Raw genomic sequence first — 15,282 nt, forward strand, 5'->3', positions numbered from 1 at the left:
GGAGATGACCTCATGCAGCTGTGAAAGTCAGAGATCATGTTTAGGTTCTCAAAAGAGGCTGCATGTACGGGGACAGCGGAAATTCTGTTGCTAAAGCCCCATTAAATGCTTGCAGGGGATTGGCTTTTCCATGGAGTTACTTGCACTCAAGCACACAGAGATCAGGGAAACCCAGACCTTCTTTCAAAGAGAGTAGATATTTGAGAGTGTTTATGTGTTTGTCTGCTCAGCTGACACAGATTTGAAATGAATGGGTATGTATTACATTACATGATGTGTGGTCCTGCAAATGAGTGAATTAAGCCAGATATTTGTGTTTTGTGAAGAAAAGTGGCTATTGTCCATGCAAAATTTGCTGCCACCTTGGCAGTGGTTGTATGGTTGCTGGGGTGCTCTGGGTGGTTGCTATGGCATTTATAGATATTAATTATAATTGAAAAAAAAAATTATATTTTAATACATTTAAATATTTAAATATTTTAATTTTATCAATAATGGAAGTTTACCTGAACTTCAGCTTTGGGTTACAAAAGTAGAGACTAGATAGATAGATAGATAGATAGATAGATAGATAGATAGATAGATAGATAGATAGATTGATAGACAGACAAGCAGACAGACAGACAGAGAGACAGACAGACAGACAGATAGATAGATAGATAGATAGATAGATAGATAGACTGACAGACAGGCAGACATATAGACAGACAGACAGACAGACAGACAGATAGATAGATAGATAGATAGATAGATAGATAGATAGATGGATTGGATTTGGATTATGACATAAAGATACTCACAACTTGCACCTGTCCGTCTTCTCCAATACGGTGGATCTGAACTTGTTGTGTGGCTCCAGCCAGAGCGTAGTGCAAGGCCTGCTGGGTAGAGGTCTCAATAGCCGACGTCTCTGCAGCCGAGACTCCATCTGTTCAAGGACACACATAAACAAGTTTATAACACAGTCCAACTATGTGGGTCAAACCAGAAACTAGAGACTGGGTCAAATCGTGTAAAACAACTGGTTTCAATAACAGAAGATGCTCAACTGTAACTGCCAAACACACACACACACACAAACACACACACACTTTAGTAAGATGAAAATAAAGGGAGAGAGAGGGAGGGAGAGAGAGAGAGAGAGAGAGAGAGAGAGAGAGAGAGAGAGAGAGACCACAGTCTGTTCCTTGTCATGATGAATCTTGGATTTCTGTGTTATCAGACAAACGCTCTTTCGCATACACAGACACAGGTCACGTCCTCTGCAAAATATGTATGAATGTGAACATGTACAAACCCAAACAATTGTAGAAGAGAACATACGATAAACAAGGTTCTCACAGAAGGAGAGAAGAGAAAGAGTTCACATACACACACCCTGAACTTGAGGAAAATCCCTTCCGACTGCTCTTGGACATGATCCAGTGCATCTGCCAGATTAGAGCGTGTTTATACAGCGTAAATGATCTCAAAATACACAACAAGGGCTCTCAACCTAGCAGCCCAAACACACTCGTGCCCTAAAAATGTACGTAAACGCAACCCCTTAGTCTAAACAACGAGTATTGCTGACATGCTACAACAGCCTAGGCGCTTAAAACGCACGCTCACCGCATTTCTGATTAAAGGTCGTCAAGTTGTCTCTGGAAAAATGTGTGGGTATTCATTTACAAAGTTTAAGTGATTTTAAATCATTGCGAAGGGCATATTAGCAGTCTAACGCTTCTTAGAGGAAAAGGCACAAAATGTGAAACTGCCGTTCTGTTAGTTTCCCCAGACAGAATGTGATCTGAGACTATGTTGGGTCTTTCCTAGGTTGCTGCTGAAAACCGGATTAAATTTTATGCATTTGAAAGGTCTCCAGACCAATTTGTCCTTTGTCCAGTTTTTACTTCTTGGCTGCTATCGGTTTAGCAATGCCCAAATTAAACAAAAAAACAACTTTATTTGATGATTCTACGATGACAATTGATGACGATGACAAACACATGGTATGATTATGTATCTGAAGATGGCTGTTTGATGAAAATGCTGCAGCTTTTTAAACATAGAGAATTTAGTTGGATTTGTAATAGATATATATACATAGATGCCTCACATTAGTGTCTGTTTCCAAAGCTGTCCACAATATTGGAATGGTCAAATCCGGTCCGTGAACATTCGAGAACTGACTGTGCATCTGTAACCTAGTTATTCACATGTATGAATATCGATATCTGCAAAAGACATTAGCAGATGATTTTCACAGATTTTAGTTTATCGTTAATGTGATAATTCTGCATATGGATATTGCATATTGAGCTAAAAACGTACAGAACACATCTCAAATGTCATCCCATTTCACCAGGAATTTATAGCTTTGTGGTTTTTACAGCCATGGGCTGCCCAATGCTGTAACATTGTCAATGAAAATTCATTGATTTGTCAGGGTGAATGATGAACAACATCATGTTAACCGTTCCAAGATGGCGGACGCGTCGACATGTCTGAGGTGGTCAAATGTGGCATCTACGTATACATATCTATGTGATTTGTAGCCAGGCAGTTAGCACACATGCTAACAAACATGGTATGGTAATGTTAGCAAATGTTTTTTAATAAGATAAGTAATTTAAGACAATAATTTTAACCAAATGTTGCTGCTTAAAAAAAAAAAAAAAAAAAAAAAAAATATATATATATATATATATATATATATATATATATATATATATATATATATATATTCTAGCAGTTAGCTACCATCTTTGAATATGTGGAATACTGGCAGCTGCCCAGTAAAAATACAGAATTTTGTAGAGTTCTTTTAACAGTTAGCACACATTAAAAAAATATGGTAATGTTTGCAAATGTAAATGCATATAACAGGGTAATATATGTGAACAAACATGGTCATTTGACCAAAATGTTGCTACTTAGTAAATAAGTGGCATTGATCAGGGAACATAAACAGAAGCATCAAGCAAACATGCTTGAGCTTCCATTTACCATAACTGATGTGTGAGTTGATAAATGTTTATATGCGAATAAAAGTCTAAATTAAATCTGTTCATCATATAAAGCAATCATGTCTCTTCAGACAAAACCACTCAATTCATATGGATTAGTTTTACGACCTCTTTGTGAACTTTTTGAAGCATCAAATTGGTAGCTGCGTAGCTGTCTATGGAGGGACAGAAATCACTCAGATTTTATTCAAAATATCTTAAAGTCCCTGTAAAGTCAATTCTGAGAATTCTTTCTAAACACTTTATAAATGTTACAAATGTATTGCTGAAACACATTACAAAGTCTGTGAATTGAGTAATGCTTAATTGTGAAGTTAGAGCGTTAAACAATTTTTCACCAAGTCTCTGATGTGCTCAGGATTTTTTGGGCGGAGCTAAAACGGGGGTCTAATGACGCACATCGTCCCCCGAGCATAGCCCCTCCCCTAACACTATATAACTGTCGATGACGCACCGAGCGTGGCGCCGCCTCTAACTCTTCAGCGGTTCACTCGCTCAATCTCGAGTGTCATTACAGTCAAACAGCCCTTTGTACATTTAGCTAGTAATGCCTTCGTCACGCAAATGCATATTACATGGTTGTTAAAATATACAATATGCTCGGTCTCCTTATTTAAATTTCCTAAAACGATGATATGAAGGATTCTAAAGTGATCGTTCTACACCGGACAATTTTACAAACTTTCATCAGACAGCTGGGATTCACAGATAATCCGCTGTTTTTGGTGAATGTGACTGAACAGACCTCGTCCCCCCCTCCCGCCTTGGCCGTCTTACCGTCCCGACCATAACCGATGATATATGGGGCCGGACAGAGTCTCTCCCGTCCCGGCCTTCATCCTCCCGTCTCGCGGCGCCGTCATTTGTCGACTCGACAACAGTCCGGCAGTACGTGCCCAATGAGTGTAAGTTGTCGTGTGTGCTTATGTTATAATTAGTAGGTAGTCCACAGTAACTCTACTAAAATGTGCAACCCTCTAACGTGATTCTTTTGTTTATATGCATCAGTATGTTTGACTCATTAGACAAGTAAGTTGAGGCTGCAGCTCTCGCGAGTGGGTGTGGTTTCAGCGCCGACAGCGGACACGCCCCCAGCGTTTGAGAGCAGAGAGCGCTGCCTATTTTTTCGAGATTTTGATAACTTATTTCATTTACTTGCAGATTTTTTTAATGATTCAGATTTGGCTGGGTGGTTAATAACACATTTTTCTGTGGTGTGCAAAGCTCAAAACACATACTTTAAAATGACTTTACAGGGACTTTAATTTGTGTTCCAAAGATGAACGAAAGTCTTACGGGCTTGTAACGACATGAGGGTGAGTAAATGATGACAGAATTTTCATTTTTGGATGAACTAACCCTTTAAAAATGCAAAAAGCAAAAAATTTCAAAATATATACAGAATTTTGCAAGCTATGGCACGGTGTGGCATATATTTTCTCCATCAAAAATGAGATATTTTTGTTGTCGGACAGAAACACTTTGTTCCTTGGATTGCAATAGTCCACATGTTCCTCCTGCTCCAAATCTGATTTGAAAGAAGGCTGAGCACCAGTTGGCTTGTACTTAAGCTAATAGTTTAATCTACAATGCAGGGAAGCCTATTCCAGCTGGACATGGACAACAGAAGGAGGTGAAGCAATCGTAAGTGTATGGACCATTGTGGCGAATCAATACAGGATATTTGTGTTAGTCCGAAATGGGTCAAAGGTGAAGGCCTGTGAATCTATGAGAGGAAGGGACAGGACGTGAGGCGTTGTCCTGAGATTAGAACCATCTGTTAGTTAAGGAAACATCAGTCACAGAGTTTTTCTCTTGCACACAAACATAAGCGTGCAAATAAACACATGGGGGCACATGTGCACGCAATGTACACGACTTTTGCGCAAATGGATGCAAGGTTATATACATAGCTAATTCGATGGCGAACTAGCACATAGTACAACAACTGTGTATTCTCTCTCGCACACACATTCACTCACTCACAGCATATGTTTATGTTCAATTGAACACATACCAGCTGGGCCTAGACACTCAGCATCAAAATCAAAGAGAAACAGGGCTCGTAAGTTTCGCAAGAGACAAAATTGGCGGGAAAGGGTGCAGGGGTCCATACCTGAGCTGTTCTGCGATGCGGGGGTCCGTCGTGAGAAACTTTTAACGGCTAAACTCTGTCCCCGTTGCTTCCGACGCCAAGCGGTTCGACACTTGGAATCAATGCTCTGCTTGATACGGTACCAGTCGGACTCGGTAATGGCGAACTTGTGGAACAGGTGACCTGGTTGCACATAGACAGAGACATTCACAACATTAATACCATGACACAATCAGTCAAGAAATAAGGGACAAAACACTAACACTAGATATGTTTCCATATGTTCCCATCCAAAGTTGTGAATTTAACTTGCAAAAATGGAATATCACATAAAACACTTGTGAATAAAACACTGTGTTCATATGTGGGTGCAAAATCGTCACTTCCTGGGAAACTGGCACAAAATATCTAATATAAATGGAAGTTGCTGAAATCGGGCAGTCCACTGTAGCTCTTTTTCATAGCCACGGGGGGGGCCTGAGGGGGCCTAGGCCCCCTCATTAACATGTAGGCCCCCCCAGATTTCTGATCTATTTGTTATTCTCACGTTCATTTGCATGCTGCGCGGTAAAATGCAACAACTGTTTTTAGACTTATTGGTTTCATTATTTCGCGTGTTGCGCATAGCCTCTGCCGTTATTATCTTTGCGCGTGAGAGTTCATTATTATGCAGTGAGTGGCAATGTGAAGCGGCAGCCGATTCTTCCCGTTTCCGAGACGCGCATCTCAATGCAGTGAAATCCGGTGGGTGCTCGGGCTCAGATACTCTTCATTCATTTTAACCAATTGAAAAGTCATTAGAGAATCAAGAACCTCTGACTGCAATGCACACAGCTTTCTTCTCATAATTACAGTTTATTTGAGGCAGTTTCCGTGGCGTTATTTGCTCTCGCAGATATTGCGTGTGCGGCTGTGCGCACTCAAACTTTGTTCCATGTAAATCAAACATGCTTTTTCTCTAGAAATGTCTTCTCTCCTGGATTTCATGTTGCTAGAGGCTATCAACCATCAAACTTACATAACGGACTGTTAAAATAACACCTATAAATTGTAAAGAAGTAAGTATCTTTTATAATATCTCCATGTACAAATTATATCATTTTCAAACTTAGCCTACTTTAGTCGGCCAGCTCTCTAGATATTTTATTACCTATTTAATATATATTTTTTAAAGTTAAGTGCTTATTGTAAACTAAATAGATGCTTATTGAATTATTATATTAAGCGAACCACTACTGATCATCAAATAGGACTATATCAGCATAAGAGTAATCAAAATGACTCAGGGAATTTATGACTCTGGATAATCTGTATTTTTTAGAATAGAGATCACGGTTTTTCCACGATTTAGAGAATTCATCATGAAAAAAAAGTAAATAAAATTAATGAAATACATTTTAACAGTCACTGGTCGCCACCTACTGGCATAACAATATAACAGATACAATTTTTATTTAAAGCTTAGTTTCAAAGGTCGTCTACTCATTTTGATCACGGCTACCGCAGCATCTGTGTAAAAACTAGATAAAAAAAATACAGATAAATATATATATATATATATATATATATATATATATATATATATAAAATTCACTTTTAGATGGGTCCCCCCAAAAATAAAATTCTGGCTATGCCACTGTTTCATACATCATAAATTACTTTGTATTCAGAAGAAATACAATAAACACTGTCATGTTACAGTATCTTGTGTTTATTGTGCATATGTAAACGAATATTGTCATTTGACTAAAGCAGAGCTGCTTATTAAATATAGAGATGTTTTTTGAATATAAGTGATGAAACATTTAATTTTAGGATCCATGGTCTAGCAGTTAGCATACATGCTTAAAAACATGATAGGGTAACATATGCAAATGAATAGTTGCTACTTATTAAATATAGAGAAGATTTTCGAATTAATGTTCTAGCAGTTAACGCACATGTACTTAGCATGGTATTGTAAAGTGTGCAAACAAACAAAAAAGCAGCATTGCTGCTTAACAAATATTTAAAAAATCTTTCAGATTTATATTATAGCAATTACCAACCATGTTTGAAACCTTTGTAATGTGTGCGAACAAAGGTTGTTTGACGAAAACACAATTACTTATTAAATATAGAATTTTGTTGAGATCTTATTTTTAGCAGTTAGCAGCACACATGCTTAAAAATATGATGTAGTAATGTTTGCTAATAAAAATGACCAATTCACCAAAACATTGAGAATAGTTTGCTAAGTTTTTCAAATTCAAGTTCTAGTGGTTAGCACATACGCGGTTAGCATGGTATTGTAAAGTATGCAAACAAATCAAAAAATTCCAACTCATATTTTAGCAGTTAGCAACCATGTTTGTAAAATTTTTAATGTGTTGAGAACAAAGCTGCTTGTTAAATATACAGAATTTCTAGTTCTTGTTTTTAGCAATTAGCACACGTGCTCAAAAATAAGGTATAGTAATGTGTGCAAAAGAAAATGGCTAATTGACCAAAGCATTGACATTCAGAACATTGTATCCATGATATAATCTGTCAGGAAATAAGGGAGGAAAGAAACACTGACATAATATTTAGTCATGCGATTATGCTGCAAACAAATAAACTATTTGCACTTTGTAGTAGAAATAAACATGCAAGCAAACAGCTCTAAGCAGCTCTAGGACAGAGCGTCTTCCATTTACGGAAGAGTTCTTTCACGTTAGCCACTGTCAAGTAGGGTTTGTTCATGCAAAATTGCACGTAACATTCCTCGTATACATAATTTGCCCATACCAGCTGATTCTTCGATGTTACTTATGGCTTGTTGCAGGAAATGACCTACATACTGACATGACAGAAGATTTGTTGTGAATGAGAGGAGCGGTTAGAGATGATTCTAATTAGTTCATGTGGGGAAAATACGTCTGGTGCCGACGATGAGACAGAACCGCAGATGAGCTACTTGAGAACTGAAATGATTTGAATTAGACAGGACAAAACTGAGATGAATCAAACTGACTCACATAAACTGAACTGATATGATCAAAGACCTGATTTGTCACATACAAGGTTTGGAACAGATAGGCTTCAAAACTGGTTAATTACCAAAAAAAGAAAAAAGAAAAAAACGATGATGATTTTCAATTCTTTTCATTGAATTAAAAACATTCTGCAAAACTAGTGTGGTCCCAATCCTAAACAAATGAATCTTATGAGCCAGTTCTTTTAGTGGCTCAAAACAATACAGTGCTATCAGTGTAATCAGATTCCGAAAAAAAAAATGACCCTGATGAACTGGTTCTTATTAGTGAATCAAAATCATGCAGTGCCGTCAGTTTAATATGATTCTCAAGTTAATGACTCTTACGAGCCAGTTCTTTTTACTGGATCACACATATAGTATACAACTTACATGCAGAATGTTGTAAGTAAGGCACAAAAGACCAAAATCTGTGTAGTTATTGACCGGGTGCTCATACGACAACATGAAAAATTGTTAATTATTCAACAAGACTGAAAATCATACTTATTTTGCTCTTATGGGGGTCTTTTATTGGACTTACATCGAATGCCGTAGATCATAAGAGGGTCCAGCTGTTTCTTGCCATGCTTGCCCTGGCCGGAAAGGTTGGAAACGGCCTGCACCTCACGGTGGAACAGGTAGTCCAGCAGTGTCAGGGCCATTTTCTCTGCCGTGCGACAGTTGGTGCTAATGTGCAACATGTCTGCTTGAGATACTGGGCAGCGTACGCGCATCTCAGGGTTGTTCTCGTCACCAAGCCACGTTCCTGTTGGATAGTCCTCTATGGAGAAAAGAAAAAGATGTACGTTGGCATTATAAAAACGTTTTTACAAATGTACACAGTATTCCCTTTCAACAAGTAACTTGCCACTGCAATTCATAAGAGTTATGTAACTATGAAGTTTTTTTTGTCAAAAAGAGAGGATGCTGAATATGAATAACACTATGGAAACTAATCAGACAATTTTTTTTTATGTGGACCAACAGCTCACTTGGGGCCTTGAATGAGATAAAACATGAGAAAAACATGAAAAAAAAACAAACAAACAAAAAAAACCGCATAACTTAAATTTTATGTATCTGAGCATGATGCTTCTGAACTAATCTAGACCAGGGGTTTTGAAACTGGGGTCTGGGACCAACAGGGGACACAAAGGAGGTGCTAGAAGGCATATGCAATAAGTGTTAATATCAATTATATATATTTCAAGCAACAACTGTATCACATTTAGTCAATATGAAGTAAATTGCTTTCTAAAGTGTGTTTGGAAATTGTGAAATTAATCACAATTATTTTATTCTATAGATCAAAATTTATCTTTTAGTGTTTTGTCTTTCTAAGAAATTTTACTTTGCTACTGTCACCTTCAGCTCGTTAACTGAGGGTTTTATGGCATTATGGCCTGTAAAGTGGCTTATTTATGCTTTTTAAGCTTTTTAAATGAAAATGTTTCTCTTCTGTTCTTATTATTTAAATAATCATTGTTATTTTAGTTAACTAAAGCTAAAAGAATTAAAAATCATTTTCGGTAACTGACATAAGGATGAAATAAAATAAAATATGATTATTTGTTTTTTTTTTGAAAAACAAAAATTGGAAATGTTGCCTTGGCAATTAATGGAAATAAAATAAATGCTAAAATTACTAAAACAAAAATAAAGCTAAATAGAAATAAGAAAAAAATAATAATTACAAAAGTACATAAAAAATACTAAAACTTGAACTAAAATAAAAATGAAAAACTGAATATAAAAATAAAAGCAGATATATTAATAATACTAAAATAACACTGCAAATAATGGATAAAAAGGAATACACAAAATTCTTTAATTATTTACTTAATTTTTTCCCAGATTATATTTTAATAATTTGCATTAGCTTTAGTGCAGCGAGAATATAAATGCCAATTATTTAACTTTGGAAACATGCTGTCCTTAAATCACCCTTACAATATTTCTCACACAGTATAAATGTCTTTACACATGAAAATATGTAGCTGCCTATACATTTTTGGAAGGTGGACCCTTGCAAATGAGTCTTATATTATATTACAACATTTGATATTTTGCAAAAAAAAAAAAAAAAAATGCTCATCACTGTGGTAGATAATGAAACAAAATTCATCACAAGGTCATAAGAATATATTCAGGATTGGGGGTGGGAAAAAAATGTAACATCACCCATTGTTTTCAATATTAGTCGACCACTAATCCCAAATATTTGTGGAGGGTGTGAGAACATGCCCCTCAAAGCCTCTGGAGGTTGCAGACCTGAATTCTCAGCACACTTCAAACGCTCAGAGCAAATGCAAGAGTGTCCCCTGCTGGCGATTACTGCTCACCAAACACACTTCACAAGAGCATTACTGGTTAAGACCATTTAGGAAAGAGATGCTGTCTTTATTTGGACAAAAATTTGTAAAAATGTTGATTGAACTTTGACAGTAAGACCATCAAATTTCTTCTTCACACTAAGAACCGAAATATTACATATCCTGGAATGTGTTCTCATCGTGAGTGCTTCAAGAAAAAATATTGTGGCATATTTTATCTCAGAAATTATTTTAGTTGGCATTTCTGTTAAATATTTGTATGTGTAGTACATGCCAAACATTGCTTTGGCAATAGCTGGCAGGATTTATTTGCCAGTCGGTTAGGGTTTATCATGGATGTGGATTCCTGTGTCTTGTCAAAGTGCGAGTGTAAAAATTATGTTAGGGAGTAAATTGTGTCAGGTCAAGAGGCAAGTTGAGCAATAGGTGGACCATTCACATTTACAATCAATATGTAGATTATATATTTACATTATAATGTGCATAATATATTTACATTTTCATAAACCCAAGATGGATGTAGTGAAACGCTTTTGTAATTTTGATGTTAAAATGTAATTTTCTAGCAAATACACATTTCTACCACAACAAAATATTTTTTCCCCTTGTGAATCTTTCAATCACAGGCAGCAGTATAAGATAGCCACATATATTTGTAATATTATATTATATTAGAATTTTGACCCAGAGAGAGCAGTTGTCATGTTTAGGTATGAAACAGCTTCACAGTCTTTTCAACCACACAGTATCGTTATTTCTGTCTTACAATAATTCACATTATAACAGAAGTACCGGGATAAAAATGTATCGTTCAGATATAAACAATGTCTACAGTAGTGATCCCACACAGTAGCAAATCCCCTTTTGAAAGTAACATGGCGCTTCTAAAAATGATTGTATCATTACACTGTTACACCACTAGTTGGCGAAAAGTGACTGTCAAAAATGTTTTTGGCACTGAATCATTCATTAAAGAGATTTGTTCAAAAACGCTGATTCATTCAATAATAACACAAGTGAAGTATTTATGAATCACTCATTCATTCATTCAAATCAATTTTTGTTAAAATATTCATTCTAATTAATTAAACATTTAATTAAATTAAATATACAGCAGCAATTAATATTTTGTCAAAACCTCTAGCAATTTACGTAATTTTATTTAATTGTCTGTTCAGAATCATGATCTCTATTTGAAACAAAAAAAAATTGTGATTCTCAATTTATCCAGAATCCTGTAGCTCTGATGGAAGATACTTTCTATATTTAAAGAAAATAAAAAAATGAATATAAATTGTGAAAAACCCAAAAAATATTTTTTTAATTCAGAATATTGTAGTGAAAACAATTGTCAACCTTTTATAATAGAACAGCACAGCACAGAACTGAATAATTTACATTTTTACCCCATGCAAAAAAAAATCCCCCCCCCCCTTGTGAATCTTACAATCACATATAGCTGTAAAAACGGCCACTTTTTAAAAAGATGATCAAAAATGATGCAGTTTGCTAGATTAAAGGGATGACACATTTTACCACTACATCAAAACCATGGATGAGGTTAAAGCAGGGGGGAAACAACACAAACAAAAGCAAAGCCGTTTAAGAACGAAATGTACTATTTGTTGACTAAATATCATCACAAACAGCTGAGAACGAGTGAATATTTGCAGAGGAACGTCTTTGAACTAACCAAGCTAACCCAGACGCCACTCCAAAACAACCCAGTCAAATAATAAAAGAAAAGCAAAAGCAGAAGTTAAGCAATCAAAACAAACCCTTTAATCCCAGGCCTCCTCCAGACCAAAGATACATCCCTGAATCACGGACGGTCAGACAGCTTACACAAGACACATGAGTTGTTGATGTAACACACTTTTTTTAATGTGTTCAGGGAGTACTAGTGGATAGTAAAAACATGTTTATATTATTAATCAGATGCTGCTTTAGTTAAGTACACTCTGATATTACTAACCAAAGCCTGTTGCTCTCTGTTCGCACTTATAACATTTTTTCCCCCGCTACATTTCTACGCTTAAATGTCACCCCACCACAGACAGACAAAACACATCAAAACACATGCAAACTATAAACATGCTATTATCTTATTTGTGCAGATGCATTTCAAAGATTTCCATGTCTTCAAACCTTTTCAATAATTGTTTAGATTTGTTGCTCTTCTTGTGAGGCCATGTTTGTGCTGAGTTCAAAACAAATGGTTCCCATTGGCTTATAAAAATAATATCCTTTAAAGACACAATAAAATCAAAATTGGAATTTTTGGTGGCTTTTAGTTCATGTGTGTTAGCTTTGAGGAACTTTATATGCTAGTGCACTTCTTCATGTTGACAAAATGAGCTTTTAGTAGACTAAAAAATTACAGTCTTTCTCTTCTGGAAAACAGAATAATAAGGTCGATAATAAGGCACTCATCCTGAACTACATCAGTTTTTGTCCAATCAAATTCTCTATAAAATGAGAATGCCTTGCCCCCTAATAACACCTGCAACTGATTAGCAGGTAGCAAATCATGGCTTGGACATAACTATAGCTGTGTTTGAAATCACCACCCTATACCCTCATTCACTGTTCCCAACATTAGTCCACTAATATAGTCCACTTGAAGGAGTGAATGAAAATGAGTGAGTGAATTCAGACACAGAGTGCACCGGAAGGGCTGCCACTTTTGCATAGTTTGTGCTTGCTGTTTAATAATCGTTGAAACTTAGCAAACTGGCAGCTCCAGTAGTAATAAATAAATAATAATAAAAAAAATTTTAACACTCTGTCATGGAAACTAACATGTATAAACCTTAATTAAACAATTTAATAATCAATTAAAAAGGAATTTATACATGCGCCATCTTCTGGTCAGACGTGGAAATTCATTTGGTGCACGACAGTGCATTACGGGTATTCTATAGCCATTTAGCATAAATTGGTTGTACACTTGTTATTGTGGTGCATCATGGGATTGAATGAGTACACTTGATAACGTCCACTATGGTTTAGGACACCACTACAAATGGCTGTCCCCTCAAATAGTGCCCTTTTTAAGGGTATGGGAGCGATTTCGGACACAGCCTATGCTTACTGGCTATGCTAAAAAAGGGTCCATTAAAGGGTTACTTAAATGCTGGCAGAATGGGCTTTTCCACTTTCAAACTTTCAGCTTTCAAACTTGGCTGCCTATGCAGTAGAAAGGAAAAAAAAATGAAATCGGTGCTACCTGACTATAGAAAACAGAGAAAATGGGCTGTTGTCTTCCCTTTTGCCAAATAGGTAGGAAAACTTCAACACCGACTTTGCCTGTTACCACATGTTGCAGTCCAAGGCCACTCCCAGTCTGCTCCAACTGGATACGCTTGCCAGAGTCAAATATTGCCTTCCTTTAGTAGGAAATAGTTCTTAACAAGTTTTTAGTAATAATTGTGTCGACTTGTAATGTTACAAGGTGCAAGAATTCATAGAGAAAACTATTAACGGGAGTGAGTTACTTTCAGTTTCCACTGAAGGATCCAGTGTGTTGTTGGCAGTGGCTAAAGGCTGCAAAGAATCGTAAATATGGAGAGACTGCCGCAACAGAAAATCTGAAAAACCTCTGTGGTTGTAGTTAACATTTCAAACTGAATGACCATGAACACAGTGTTTTAGGCCAAATGCAGGAGAAAAACAAAGAAACTGCCTAGGGGTGGGCAATCTGACGAATTTATATTATGATCAATCTTGAAGACACCCACAATCTACATTTTAAAGCGAATCGTAGATCTAGATTGTGATCTTTTATGTCCTTGTAGTAATGATATAATACAGTAATGAGTGCCTACTAGATGTCTGAGCTGACTGGCCAAATTATATCATGTGTCTCTAATGTGACTTTCATGTGTGTTGACTGAATCAAATATTAGTTTCGGTTTCGATTTTGGCTACAGTCAAATATACACAAAATGTCAAAATGTCCTTCTTGGCATAGTGATGTGAAATTTTGGGAAGATCGCCCACCCCTAAAACTGCCGTTCTGTCAGTTTCACCCGAAGCAAAACGGCGTTGCATCCAAGTAAGAAAGCTGTTGCCATGGTGTTCCATTTACCATAATGCTGTTTAAAGAGTAGACAATTTTCAGTGATGCTCTCTCAGGTGCTCCTACTCTGTTTTGTTAATAACTTTCTGTCGATCTGACTGTCAAGGATACAAAAATGCAGAAGAACAATCTGTAGTTTTCACAAAAGCCCTGAAGCTGTCAAAAGTCTGCTGTGTTTTATGCGTTTTCCGTCATTTAACAGACTTTTGAAGACAAATAAAGAGGAATTTCTCTGTCCAGGTGACTGAGAACAAGTAAACATTATTCATTTACATATACTACCGACACTGTAACAATACAAAGCCGGTTGGAAATCAGCAAACTTAACCTTCTATATGTCTCGCCAAAACTTCCTGTATAAACCATTTCATAAGGGACTTTTCATATCCGAATACATTAATGTCACTGTAATTATCATTAGGGAAATTTTAAGACAAAACATAACCTATTAGTGAATCTTACCCTCTGAGTTGAGAGTGATGAGAGTTACGTTGTTGGTATTCTGAGATAACGGCTGGCCGCTGTTGGACACCGAATCGCTTGTTTCAGAACCGCTTTCCTGATCATCCTGAATCTCTTCCTGGACTGGAACCTTAAGCACTATTGTTTTTTGTCTTCCTCGCCCCACAGTACTGCAACAAAAATATAAAGCGCCATTACACAGAGCTTGTCCTCAAGGTGAGAAGTTGAGCAACAGATCTAGAAACCACCTTCTCTATATATTTGCATGCATCATATATAGATTTGTATACACAGGAGATATTTCT

The 15,282-nt window shown here is 36.5% G+C and overlaps 1 protein-coding gene across 2 annotated transcripts in view; it reads right to left on the reverse strand.

The window, feature by feature from the left end:
* The window catches only part of LOC125247159 (BTG3 associated nuclear protein), a 53,326-nt gene that overhangs the window by 30,961 nt on the left and 7,083 nt on the right, over nucleotides 1-15,282 (reverse strand). For both annotated transcript variants that reach the window (XM_048158378.1, XM_048158377.1), the window contains exons 6-9: nucleotides 14,978-15,147; nucleotides 8,643-8,882; nucleotides 5,125-5,286; nucleotides 801-928 (exon numbers count right to left, since the gene is read on the reverse strand). In XM_048158378.1, the coding sequence (XP_048014335.1) occupies nucleotides 801-928; nucleotides 5,125-5,286; nucleotides 8,643-8,882; nucleotides 14,978-15,147 (700 nt within the window). The remainder of the gene's footprint in view (nucleotides 1-800; nucleotides 929-5,124; nucleotides 5,287-8,642; nucleotides 8,883-14,977; nucleotides 15,148-15,282) is intronic.

Source organism: Megalobrama amblycephala, linkage group LG15 (genome assembly GCF_018812025.1).
Source record: "Megalobrama amblycephala isolate DHTTF-2021 linkage group LG15, ASM1881202v1, whole genome shotgun sequence".
Taxonomy (NCBI): Eukaryota; Metazoa; Chordata; class Actinopteri; order Cypriniformes; family Xenocyprididae; genus Megalobrama; species Megalobrama amblycephala.